The sequence below is a fragment of the Pantherophis guttatus genome, chromosome 13 (assembly GCF_059756535.1).
Source record: "Pantherophis guttatus breed Tessera chromosome 13, ASM5975653v1, whole genome shotgun sequence".
In the NCBI taxonomy this organism is placed as follows: Eukaryota; Metazoa; Chordata; class Lepidosauria; order Squamata; family Colubridae; genus Pantherophis; species Pantherophis guttatus.
In genome coordinates this window covers 22,002,501-22,016,535 of record NC_142075.1, presented here as the reverse complement: position 1 = coordinate 22,016,535, position 14,035 = coordinate 22,002,501, and the positions used below count along the sequence as shown (strand labels likewise).

The 14,035-nt window shown below is 41.4% G+C and overlaps 1 protein-coding gene across 1 annotated transcript in view; it reads right to left on the bottom strand.

The window, feature by feature from the left end:
• Nucleotides 1-11,758: 11,758 nt before the first annotated feature.
• Nucleotides 11,759-14,035, bottom strand: part of ULK3 (unc-51 like kinase 3) — a 19,537-nt gene continuing 17,260 nt past the window's right edge. Inside the window, exon 16 of the mRNA XM_060689469.2 lies at nucleotides 11,759-12,939. Within this exon, the coding sequence (XP_060545452.2) occupies nucleotides 12,923-12,939 (17 nt within the window). The 3' untranslated portion in view covers nucleotides 11,759-12,922. The remainder of the gene's footprint in view (nucleotides 12,940-14,035) is intronic.

The following is a 14,035-nucleotide window of genomic DNA, read 5'->3' as shown; positions in this document are numbered from 1 at the left end:
GATCGCAAAATCGAGCACAGACCCTACATCACAAGTGTGCAATTTCTAATTTCTACTCCATATTCTATTCTATTCTATTCTATTCTATTCTATTCTATTCTATTCTATTCTATTCTATTCTATTCTATTCTATTCTATTCTATTCTATTCTATTTTCTTCTCTACTCTACTCTACTCTACTCTATTCCATGTTCTGTTCTGTTCTACTCTACTCTACTCTACTCTACTCTACTCTATATTCTATTCTATTTTCTACTCGACTCTATTCTATTCTATTCTATTCTATTCTATTCTATTCTATTCTATTCTATTCTATTCTATTCTATATTCTATTCTACTCTACTCTATTCCATATTCTATTCTGTTCTGTTCTGTTCTGTTCTGTTCTGTTCTACTCTACTCTACTCTACTCTACTCTATATTCTATTCTATTTTCTACTCGACTCGATTCTATTCTATTCTATTCTATTCTATTCTATTCTATTCTATATTCTATTCTATTATTCTACTCTACTCTACTCTATTCCATATTCTATTCTGTTCTGTTCTGTTCTGTTCTGTTCTGTTCTGTTCTACTCTACTCTACTCTACTCCATATTCTATTCTATTCTATTCTATTCTATTCTATTCTATTCTATTCTATTCTATTCTATTCTATTATTTTCTTCTCTACTCTACTCTACTCTATTCCATATTCTGTTCTGTTCTACTCTACTCTACTCTACTCTACTCTATATTCTATTCTATTTTCTACTCGACTCTATTCTATTCTATTCTATTCTATTCTATTCTATTCTATTCTATTCTATATTCTAATCTATTATTCTACTCTACTCTACTCTATTCCATATTCTGTTCTGTTCTGTTCTGTTCTGTTCTGTTCTGTTCTGCTCTGCTCTGCTCTGCTCTACTCTACTCCATATTCTATTCTATTCTATTCTATTCTATTCTATTCTATTCTATTCTATTCTATTCTATTCTATTCTATTCTATTCCATTCCATTCCATTCCCTTCTATTCTATGTTGACTTCGACTCTACATTGTGAGCTTCACGAACTTTCTCAAGCTACGCAGGGTCCAAAAACTTGGCTTCTCGCTCTTCCTCGGTGCCAATGAGCTGGTTGCCAACAGACGCTCATTTCACAGTCCTCTGAGAATGCCTTCCTGGCTTAGTGCACTAAACATAGAAAGAAAAATCCAGATGATGTCCTGAAAGTGACGATTAAGTCAACGGAAGGTTTCTAAAACAGCTGCAAGCCTTCCCAAGCAAGAGATGATTAACAATCCAGAGGGGAAAAGATGAAAGCAGAGTGGGGGGAAAAAAACAAACAAACGAGGGGATGTGAAATCAGGCCTATATATCAGCTTATTATAGAGAGACAGCTTGTTTGGAGTGTTTAAGGCACCAAGATAGACGCCAGGAGTGTGAGTTCTAGTCCGGCTTTAAGGCACTGAGCCAGCTGGATGACCTTGAGCCAGTCACTCTCTCTCAGCCCTAGGAAGGAGGCAAGGGCAAACCTAAAAAAAAAAAAACCTACAGAATCAAACACAATGGAACAGCAGGAGAAAAAAAAAATCAGCTTACAGTCTTAGATGCACATTAGAGTTGGCCCAGTGGCTAAGACGCTGAACTTGTCGATCAGAAAGGGGTCGGCAGTTTGGCGGTTCGAATCCCTATTCTAGGTCTCCTGCGTGAGCAGGGGGTTGGACTAAATGACCTCCAAGGTCCCTTCCAACTCTGTTACCGTATCTGTGTCAGATTCCCCATCTATCCAGGGACATCCGTGTTTTGAAAAGGATGAAAATAGTCTAAACATTAGCAGCTGGCTTTGATATTTCCAACGATGGGGGGGGGGAATCTGTTTTGTTTCCACTGCTTTTCCTAGCAAGGACTGGAAAAATCCTTGACCTAACCCACAGCAGACTCCATTTGCAAGGAGATAAATCTTGCAATATGTTATTTAAGATTAATCTGGGCCCGATCGGTTTTTTGGGTTTTTTTTTTTTAAAAGCAACCTTATGTCTATTTTTATCCCACTACAAACCTTTTTTTCCTGGATTTACCATCATCTTGCTCCACGGAATATTTTTGGAAACGCCAAGATTGCAGAGATGTTAAGCCTAGATTTGACCTAATAAAAGTAGTACCTTAAGACAGATCTGGGGGATTTATTTATTTTTTTGGGGGGGGGGGAATGCATTTTTATTTTTTTGTATGCCTTTGTCATGATCAGCGCAGCTGCTTTTCGTACAAGCCATGCAAAGGACCTGAGGGAATCTTGCGAATTGTCTGCTCTAAAAATAAAGGCGATACCACTTCCTGATATGAATCACTCCCAGAGCGAGCGACGGAACAAACTTGATCTTTCTTTCTTTCTTTTTTTTCTTCCTTCTCCCCGCACCGGGCCCAGATAACGAACTCTGAGCCTCTTTTTAAAACATCATTGCTTCCTCCCACGAAATTGCTTTTCTACCTCATCCTCAGCCTCATGAAAACAATTGCAGCTCAAATGCAAATCTTACAGCAAACGATCCAGGATGGGCAACTGGCTACGATATATGAAAGGGACAATTCATTATTTTATTTTATTTTATATTTTGGAAGACATGGATATTAGTCTCCTTTTCAACTCTTAACTGGGCTTCTTCCTTTTGCAGAAGTATTCTGTCCAATAACTCTGCTTTGTCAGTGCTGGCAAAAACAAGCTGGCAAGAGTTTTTAAATGAATTGTTTTGGGTTGTTGTTTTTTTTCCCCCCAGCCGAGGGAGAATTAGGGAAAAAAAAAAAAGGCAGCTAAAAATACTCCAGGCAGCTTCTTCTGACATACATTTTCTATCGGTCTGTTTTTTGTTTTTGTTTTTTAAAAAAAGATCATTCTCAAGCAGAGTGAAAGAGCATTTCATCGTGAGAAGGTTTGATGGGTGGTAAGAGGGCTGTTCCAAGGGAAAAGCTTCGAATGGCGAATCGGAAGGAATTCAAAGAAGCAACAGACAGTTCCCAAAGCCAGATCAGGCCCAGGAAAAAGTGACCTGATTTGATGATACCTGGTGGCTAAGTTTGGGTGACACAAATATAACCCAATCATCTTTGGCCCCGTTTATTTTATTTTTTAAAAAAATCGTATGTTGCTTAATCATACCATCTACCCGTTCATCTCTATCTCAGAAACACAAAGAGATTATTAACTTCTACCATGTTTCCCAGAAAATAAGACCCTTTCTTATATTTTTTTTGAACCCCAAAATAAGTGCTTGGCCTTATTTTCGGGGAGTTATTTTGGGGCGCGTGGAGGAAGATGGGGCTCCTCTTGTCGTCTTACCTGATTTCCAGCTCTGCGTTTAAATTTTTTTAAAAAAAAAATTTGATTTATATGCCACCCTTCTCTGGAGACTCAGGGTGGTTTACAATGCGTTAAGCAATAGCCTTCATCCTTTTGTATATTTATACAAAGTCAGCTCATTGCCCCCACAAACTGAGTCCTCAATTTACCTACCTTAGAAAGGATGGAAGGCTGAGTCAACCTTGAGCCTGGCGAGATTCGAACCTGCAGTAATTGCAGGCAGCTGGTCTTAATAACAGGGTGCTTTAGACCACTATACTACCAAGGCTCTTCAGGGAGGCCTTATTTTCGGGGGGGAAATAAGCGCATGGGCACAAAAACCTGATTGGGCTTATTATCAGGGGAGGTTTTATTTTCGGGGAAACAATTGTGTAAGCAGTTCACACAACTTGGTTAACAGGAAAAGGCTCGAGTCAACTTGCCCTGAGTTAGTGGTTGCCGTTAAATGAACAGTGTTAGGAAGGTTGTGTGATATACTCATCCTACCATTGGCCCATTTCAGTGTTTTTTCCTACGAGTTGCACCAAGGTTAAGCGAAAGGTATCCTTTACAAATCTTTTGCTGGGGTTTATACCAGGTGTCCCCAACCTGTAGGCTGCAGCCCACTAGTGGGCCATAGGGGGTTTGCAACCAGGCCACGGAAACAGCAGGGGAGCGCTGAGGGGCTGCCCCAAAGAAGAGGGAGTCAAACTATTCTCCAAAGCACCAGAAGGCAGGAGAAGAAGCAACGGGTGGAAACTCATCAAGGAGAGAAACAACCTAGAACTAAGGAGGAATTTCCTGACAGTGAGAAGAATTCATCAGTGGAACAACTTGCCTCCAGAAGTTGTGAATGCTCCAACACTGGAAGTTTTTAAGAAGATGTTGGACAACCATTTGTCTGAAGTGGTGTAGGGTTTCCTGACTAAGCAGGGGGTTGGACTAGAAGACCTCTAAAGACCATTCTATTTTCTATTCTATTCTATTCTATTCTATTCTATTCTATTCTATTCTATTCTATTCTATTCTATTCTACTCTACTCTACTCTACTCTACTCTACTCTACTCTACTCTACTCTACTCTACTCTACTCTATTCTATGATTCGATTGCTTATTTGTACCCTATGGCTATCATTAAGTGCTGTACCTTATGATTCTTGACGAACGTATCTTTTCTTTTATTTACACTGAGAGCGTATGCACCAAGACAAATTCCTTTTGTGTCCAATCACACTTGGCCAATAAAAAATTCTATTCTATTCTATTCTATTCTATTCTATTCTATTCTATTCTATTCTATTCTATTCTATTCTATTCTATTCTATTCTATTCTACTCTACTCTACTCTACTGTACTCTACTCTACTCTACTCTATGATTCGATTGCTTATTTGTACCCTATGGCTATCATTAAGTGCTGTACCTTATGATTCTTGACGAACGTATCTTTTCTTTTATTTACACTGAGAGCATATGCACCAAGACAAATTCCTTGTGTGTCCAATCACACTTGGCCAATAAAAAATTCTATTCTATTCTATTATTCTATTCTATTCTATTCTATTCTATTCTATTCTATTCTATTCTATTCTATTCTATTCTATTCTATTCTATTCTACTCTACTCTACTCTACTCTACTCTACTCTACTCTACTCTACTCTTCTGACGTAGTAAGTTTGAATGGTCACTAAACAAACTGTTGTAAGTATTATATGTTGTAAGCATTACAAGATTAGATATATGTTGTAATATAAATGATATACATTATATTTTTCCTACATCAGCCAGAATTTGCCCAGACTTTGTATGACGTCATTAAACAATCATGTTGGTTTTAGTGCCATAGGATTTATAGCGTTTTTAAACCGATTAGCCAGCCAGAATCACGGCTGATTGGGCATGGGGTGGCCATATAAATTTCAACCAAAGAAATAATTAAAATGTTTTCAGCGCCGTCTGAGGATGGCCAACTTCTCCCTCTAAAACGATGGGGGATATTTTAATTGGGCAATCAACGAATTGTAAACTTCTAAAACAGTCCCTCCCAAAGTCCCGATTGTACGAAAGATCCCCAAACACAAACCCTTTAATAGCAAAATCTACACAAAGACTGGAAGGACAGGAAAGCATTTTAATGAGCTCTAATAAAGTTTTGACTTTTTTTTTTTTTTTAAACTGTCACTCTTTCCCCCACTTCTTCATTTCCTGTATTTGGCGTCCAAGAGCTCCTTTAAAGACCAGATGCCTTTTATTCACAAAACAGTACTCCTAATAGCTTGGACAAAACCGGTGCAGTTCATTAGTGGCCATTCTTGGGGAAAAAAAAGTGGGTTGAACCAGCTGTTTGGCACGGGAGACGAGGAGGGTGGCCGAATACAGCAGGTGCCAAAAATGGACTTGGAAATCGAATTATGAAAGGACTCAAACTGCAGCTAGAATGGTATTTGCACAAAGTTGGAAGAATGAAAAGAGATCCCTACAGAGGAGAATGTGATTAGGGAAATACTAGTTATGTGCAGAAATGGATAGGTCAACACTGGCAATTAAAGAGAAAGAACAAACCGAATATTATACCATGAGGGAGTTATTTTACCGATGGTTATAGAGAATAAATATAAAAATTAGAAATAAAAATAGATGAGTGAAATATAGAAAATGCATTAATAGAGTTGATAGAGTCAAATAAATTAAGAAGAGGATTGTCATAGTATTAGATATTTAACGTATTGGTATTAAGCTAAGAATAGATTAAATAATGAACATGGCTGTAAATTTTAACTGTGATTGCACAAAATATTTGTACCCAGATGACACACTCTTTAATGGAAGATGGATTGTTTGCATTAAAATAAAATTTAAAAAATTACAAAAGGAGAAGAAGAAGGAGAAGGAGAAGGAGAAGGAGGAAAAGGAGAAGAAGAAGGAAAAGGAGAAGAAGAAGGAGAAGAAGAAGGAGGAGGAGGAGGAGGAAAAGAAGGAAGAAGAAGAAGAAGAAGAAGAAGGAGGAGGAGGAGGAGGAGGAGGAGGAGGAGGAGGAGGAGGAGGAGGAGAAGAAAGAACTCAAATCCTCACTTTCGACACATTGGAGAGTTTAGCCTCCCTGGTTGGGCGAGAGTCCTAATTTGATGGGTTTCTAATTCTCTCTCCTGCTTTTCCCCCACCCCTTGTTTCTGACTTCCGTGGGGTCCTTTAAAAAAAAAAATTATTGAGGCTCTTCTTTTCCCAAACATCTTTTTTTCCCCGTTTCTGTTCACTCCCCCCGCCACCACAATGAGGCCAGTTTGCAAGGGAAGTAAGCGCCTCCCTGTCACATCCCTGAGTTTTCATGCAAGAGCTAGCAGAGGAAAAGCAGAGAAGACAGGCCCCCAAATAAGCCAGGATCGTGCCGGTTCTGGCAGAGCAGAGTCTAACCTGGCTGCTGCGAGGACCATGACTTGAAGACAGCAGGGTAACCCTCACTCCGATCAAGGTTAACCGCAACGAAAAGAATAATGGAATTTCGGGATCTCTCTCGGTCTGCCTTTTTAACAACGATGGTTGTTTGAGGATGGTTTATGGGAGTCAACAGCTCGATCTTTGCGACGTGGACTCTTAAATCTGAGGTTGGGTATCTCGGATGGAAGGTACGCCACACAGACTGAGCTAAGGCATCTTAAGAACTTGATTTGCTAGGCTTGGTGTAAGAGGTTAAGATACTGGTTTGGAAATGAACAGGTGGTGAGTTCTAGTCCTGTCTTAAGACATGAAAGCCAGCTGGGTGACTTTGGACCGATCACTAGGAGACTGTGAGTTCTAGTCCCACCTTAGACATTAAAGCCAATTAAGTGATTTTGGGCCGATTACTAGGAGACTGTGAGTTCTAGTTCCACCTTAGACTTTAAAGCCAGCTGGGTGACTTTGGACCGATCACTAGGAGACTGTGAGTTCTAGTCCCACCTTAGACATTAAAGCCAATTAAGTGATTTTGGGCCGATCACTAGGAGACTGTGAGTTCTAGTTCCACCTTAGACTTTAAAGCCAGCTGGGTGACTTTGGACCGATCACTAGGAGACTGTGAGTTCTAGTCCCATCTTAGACATTAAAGCCAATCAAGTGATTTTGGGCCAATCACTAGGAGACTGTGAGTTCTAGTCCCACCTTAGGTGTGAAAGCCTGCTGAATGACTTTGGGCCAATTACTAGGGACAGTGAGTTCTAGTCCCACCTTAGGTGTGAAAGCCTGCTGAATGACTTTGGGCCAATTACTAGGAGACAGTGAGTTCTAGTCCCGCCTTAAGCATGAAAGTCTGCTGGCTGACTTTGGGCCAATTACTAGGAGACAATGAGTTCTAGTCCTGCCTTAAGCATGAAAGCTGGCTGGGTGATTTTAGGCCAATTACTAGATTGTGAGTTCTAGTCCCACTTTAGGCATGAAAGCCAGCTGGATGACTTTGGGCCAATTACTAGGAGACAGTGAGTTCTAGTCCTGCCTTAAGCATGAAAGTTGGCTGGGTGATTTTAGGCCAATTACCAGATTGTGAATTCTAGTTCTCTTGCCTTAGACACAAAAGCACTTGAGTGACTTTGGGCCAATCAGGAGGAGATGGTGAGTTCTAGTCCCTAGTTAGATGATAAATGATAGAGAGATGATATATATATAGAGAGAGAGAGGGAGGGAGGGAGAGAGAGAGAGAAAGGGGCAGAGAGAGAGAGAGAGAAGAGAGAGAGAGAGGAAAATGCTTCCAATCTTCCTTTTGGTAATTATACATGCAAATCAAAACAAGCGTCTCTCTCTAAGATTACATCATAAAATCCTCTTCTATAAGTCAAAAAATCATCATCTTTTTTTACACAAAATGTCGATCAGGGATTTCCAGTCATTGATAAAAACTCAATAATGACCTTTCTCTAATCCGAGAGGTCCGTTTGTCCAGCTCAGTAAATTCTGTCAGTCTCATACATACCAGTTCCTCCGTGGTGGGGAATACCAATTTCCCCCACTTTTTGTGCATTTTCCATCTGGGCTTTTAACTGCTTTCCCGCCCCCGCCCCCTCTCCTTATTTGCTCTCCTTTCCCATTTTAGAACCAGGAGATAAATATTAACATCTCTGGATGCCGTCCACAGTAATTTTGCTTTTCCAGCTGCTCCATTCATCGTTAGGATTATTTGGGATTAATCACAATGTTGGCGGATCTTCAGAAAATGATTTTCGGCCGCACGGAAATGAGCCGGACTTTCAGCCCAGCTGATGACACGGAAAGTGACTTGCTGACCACGTGCAGGGATGACCTTAAGTAGTGGTGAGCACAGCCTCTTTGCACACTGTCTAGCATCGTGTCACACAATACCTTGTTCGGAGACCCTCATTGTGAATCCCGGGATAAAGAACAGAAATGGAGAAAAAAGGTAGACTAGCATGATGTTACCTACTTTGGGTAATGAAATGCCTCCTCCTCCTCCTCCTTCCTCCCTTCTCCTTTGCAAATTCCACTCCTTTCTAGCACTGATGCTGTTACCTAGTTGGGTAATGAAATGCCTGCAAGAAAATTGATTATTTGTACCCTATGACTATCATTAAGTGTTGTACCTTATGATTCTTGATGAACGTATCTTTTCTTTTATGTACACTGAGAGTGTATGCACCAAGAGAAATTCCTTGTGTGTCTAATCACACCTGGCCAATAAAATTCTCTCTTCTCTTCTCTTCTCTTCTCTTCTCTTCTCTTCTCTTCTCTTCTCTTCTTTCTCCTCTTCTCTTCTCTTCTCTTCTCCTCTCCTCCCCTCTCCTCTCCTCTCCTCTCCTCTCCTCTCCTCTCCCCTCTCCCCTCTCCCCTCCTCTCCTCTCCTCTCTCCTGTCCTGTCCTATCCTATCCTATCCTACAATCCTACCTCTTCTTCCTTCCTTCTCCTTCGTAAATCCCAGCCCTTTCTAGCGCTGTTGATATTACCTAGTTGGGTAATGTAATGCCTCCTCCCTCCTCCTCCTCCTCCTCCCCACTTCTCCTTCACAAATTCCAATCCTTTCTAGCACTGATGCTGTTAACTAGTTGGGTAATGAGATGTCTGCAAGAAAAAACAGCCAAGCTCAGGGAGCATCAAACACCCTTCAAAAGTAGATTTTGGGACGCAGGAAGAAACTAACCTGACTGACCCCCTGGGAATCACAATGCTGTGGTTTCACACACAGACACAAAGGGTGGAAGACAATTCTGCAACCTGGCAATTCCCCCCCCCCCCCCGGTGGATAGAGGCGGGGGGGGAAACCCCCCTCCCCAATACCCTTAACAATTTCTCAGGTCAGGAATCTGAGAAATTTCATCCGTTTTTTTTCTCCTCCTTCCTCCGCTGCTTCGTGCGTTTTTCAAAGTCCTGATTGCAAGGAAGTGGAACTGCAAACATTAAGAGACCCAGCTGTCCGTTCCGACGCAGGCGAGCTATTCTTTTCCCTAACATTCAGATAATCAAGGAAGGTGACAGTCAGAAAAGTTCAGCTCCGATTGTAACCGGAGAAGGAACGTAGCGAGAAAAGACACCGTTTCCGCCCCTTGTCCCAAACCAGAAAGACTTAATTTCACCTTGTCTGTTTTTATTATCCTTCGCGCAGTTACGTAACCGGAACAAACACACATTATAATAAATTCCAAGTGATTACGTATGATATGTATATGTATATGTATATGTATATGTATATGTATACGTATACGTATATGTATATGTTTTCTTACTTCTTCATAGGGTTTATGTGTGTTTTTCTTCTAGCCAGGTTTTCCCTACGTAACCAAGGTTTTTCTGCAGCACTAGCTCAGTAGAATCACATCCACTCGATTCTGGGCTTTTTTCTTTTCTAACAGCTAGCAAGCTCTTCCTGCTAGGTGGGAGACCTATATAGATCTATTTCTAGCTCGTTTGCTTTCATCAGTAGGCCACACCCATATCTTATGTATCCTCCTTACAGGGACCTGTAGAAGAAACCTGGCTAGAAGAAAAACACATATGTATATGTATATGTATATATATGTGTATATGTATATGTATATGTGTCTGTCTGTCTGTCTGTCTGTCTCTCTCTTTAGCCAGGTTCTTCCTACGTAAACCAAGATTTTTATGCAGCCCTAGTTCAGTGAAATCAGAATCCACTAGTTTCTAGGCTTTTTTCAGGCAGCCAGCAAATCTCCCAATGGGCAGCAGGGTGCTTGCTGGCTGCCTGAAAAAAGCCTAGAAACTAGTGGATTGTGATTTCACTGAACTAGGGCTGCATAAAAATCTTGGTTTACGTAGGAAGAACCTGGCTAAAGAGAAATACACATAAAGGCCTATGAAAAGAAAAGAATATATATATATATGGGGAGAGAGGGGGGGGGAGAGAGGGAGAGAGAGATGCATCATTTTGTACGATTTAGGGATGGTATAATCCTATTCTCTTCGTTTTTTCCTCCCACCGATTGGCAAGTTGGAAGGCAGGCCAGAGTCGCCATATTGCCTTTTTTGACCTCTCTGCCCTCATCCCTGAAAGGGGCCGCTGGATCACGGAAGGAACCGGAAGAAACCAAAGGCGTAGTTCTCTTGGAAGTTTTTTTAAGAGAAAGAAGCTTTTAAAGGCTCAGTATGTGCCCGTAAGATACATATATTATTTTACATTAAAATAAAAATAACTGGCCAAATCGCACTTTCCTGACCCAAATATAAGCTTGTCAAATTTACGTTTCCGAATTTACAGGTTCTTCGCATTGGAAAAAAAAATGATTTCATGTCCTTAGCTTGCTGCTTGAAAGTGTTCTGCCCCAGCTACGGACCCCAAAAAACGCAGCACACACAAAGTCTGTACAAACCTTAGTTTACTAAATTAAATCAGCCTTTTTCAAACAAAGGCTGTTAATTAACTTTCTTAACAGCCTGCAAGAATCCAAAGAATAAATAATCGTAATCTTACTATGGTTGGCAGAAAGCCCAGAAGCAATTTGCAGGAAGCTGATAAGAGAACTAAGATCCAGACGAAAAGGAGAGGGAACGAAGTTGTTCCCTGCAAATTGCTTCAGTCGGCGTTCCTCCTTAAATAGGCTAGGGGAGTGGCCAATTAGCCCCAAGCCTTATTCTCGAGAAGACCTCCTCCTGAGGAGCCACTCTTGCCTTTTGGCAGCTCTGCACGCCCGTGCATCGAGAAGAGGCTCCTCCTCTTCTTCCTCTTCACTTATGGGAGCTTCTGGAGGTTCTGAAGGCCCTGGCTGAATCCCTGCCTCTGGCACCACATCTTCTCCAGCCTCCTCATTGTCCGACTCGAGTGCTGGCCGGGAAACGGGGCTGGGTGCGATGAGTGACCTCACCCACCTAGTCACATGACCCACCGGCCACCCCTACTCAACCAGAGAACCGGTTGTTAAGTTATTCAAGTCCCACCACTGTTTCCCCCCCCACCCCCCACCTCCCCAATGGTAAATAAAAGAAGAAACACACTTGCAGGCGTTCAAAAATAGTTTATGAAGACATTTCTCTATAAGATTCTCCATCTTCCCTCAGTCAGGATAATGCACAGGAAGAACATTCCTGGCACCACCCAATTGTAAACATTGTGTAAATACCGTATATGCTACGCAACTTCAACGAAAGTACCCTGAGCTTATTCTCTGCTCTTTAAATATTTGATATAGCTAGGCTCTAAGGCAGAGGTCTTCAAACTTGGCAGCTTTAAGACTTGTGGATTTAAACAAGCCGATAGATATGACACCAGAACTCTTCCTTCTGGGTATAGTAAGGGATAATTACAAAAAAGAAGAAATATATCATATGGTACACATACTAACAGCAGCGAGGTTGATATTCGCACAAAATTGGAAATGCAGAGAGAACCCACAGGAGGTAGAAATAACTAACAAAATATTGACCTGTGCAGAAATGGACAGGTTAACAATGGAGCTCAAAGATAAAGATGAATCGGAAATTTGTAACCTGGAATACATTTTATAAATGGCTAGAGAAAAGGAGGAATGTAGGGATACAGAATTAGAAACCGAGTGAAGAAAAGGGGAGAAAAATAAATAAAATTAAATTAAGAAATATTAGATAGGAATAAATTGGATTTGAATAGAGACGAAGGGAATATGCATGTAACTGAAGTGTGATTGAATGTACAAAAAGTATATATGGAATATGCATGATATTATATTGTAATACACACGAAAGAAAAAGTGTTAGAAAAGTATGTACCAGACAAGTCGCACCAAGTCTAATGTTTTTAAATTGTATATTTAATAAAATTAATTAAATTAAATTTAAAAAAAAAAGACTTATGGATTTCAACTATTTCAACTCCAGCTATGCTGGCTGGAGAATTCTGGGAGTTGAAGTCCACAAGTCTTAAAGCTGCCAAGTTTGGGGACCCCTGATCTAAAGTTACTCACTTCAATTCGGTTCTGCCAACTGGAAAAATAAACCACGCCATACCAAGACTTGGCTGTCTACAAAACTTCAGATTCCCCAGAGTTTGCTCCATCCGTCTGAATCTGCAGAGGGACACGGCTCTAGGCCAGCGACTCTTAGTCCCCCCAAAATGGGGTGTAAATTCGGATTGTCCACGGCTTGCTGGTTGAGGTACGGAAGCTCCCAGGCCCCCTCCTGGCAATGGGTCACTGTAAAGTACATGCTGAAAAAAAGGGAAGAGAAAAGAAAGGAAGCAATTTAGATGAAGTCTTGAAATGAATCCATTAAAAAAAGGTAGAAGTGGGCCAGGGGAAAAAAAAAAGGAATTTGGATGAAGCCTGAAATGAAATCATTAAAAAAAAAACACACACACACACACTCACCCCAACAATGAGAATTTCAGATTAGTTTTAGCAAATTTTAAAGCCTGGCTGGCTCCGAATTGATCTCAAATTGAGTGATTTTTTTTTCTTCTCCTGGCAACAGCCTGAATCAGTGGCTAAGTTTTTCTTGGTGAGGTTATTTGGAAGTGGTTTCATGCCTTCTTCGCTCTAAGGCAGCGAGAGAGGGACCTGCCCAGAGTCGCCCGGGGGTGGGGGGTGGGGGTGGGCTATGTGATTAACCCAGGACTAGAACTCACGGTCTCCCAGTTTCTAGCCAGGAGGTGCCTTCACTAATACGCCGACCTGGTTCTCTGCGTTAACTAGTTTGCTAGCGCTGACAGAGCAGGGGAGGGGAGGGCAAGGTGGAAGGAAGGGGATGGAGGGAGAAGGAAGGAAGGAATGAAGGAAGGAAGGGGAGAAGGGAGGGAGGGGGAAAGAAAAGTGATAAGAATGGGGAGGAAGGAAGATGATGAGAAGGGAGGGAGGGGGAAGGAAAGTGATAAGAATGGGAAGGAAGAAAGGAAGGAAGGAAGGAAGGAAGGAAGGAAGGAAGGAAGGAAGGAAAGTGATAAGAATGGGAAGGAAGGAATGAATGAATGAATGAAGGAAGGAAGGAAGGAAGGAAGGAAGGAAGGAAAGTGATAAGAATGGGAAGGAAGGAAGGCAGTCAGGCAGGAAGGAAGGAAGGAAGGAAAGTGATAAGAATGGGAAGGAAGGAATGAAGGAAGGAAGGAAGGAAGGAAGGAAAGTGATAAGAATGGGAAGGAAGGAATGAAGGAAGGAAGGAAGGAAGGAAGGAAGGAAGGAAAGTGATAAGAATGGGAAAGGAAGGAAGGCAGACAGGCAGGAAGGAAGGAAGGAAGGAAGGAAGGAAGGAAGGAAGGAAGGTGATAAGAATGGGAAGGAAGGAAGGAAGGAAGGAAGGAAGGAAGGAAG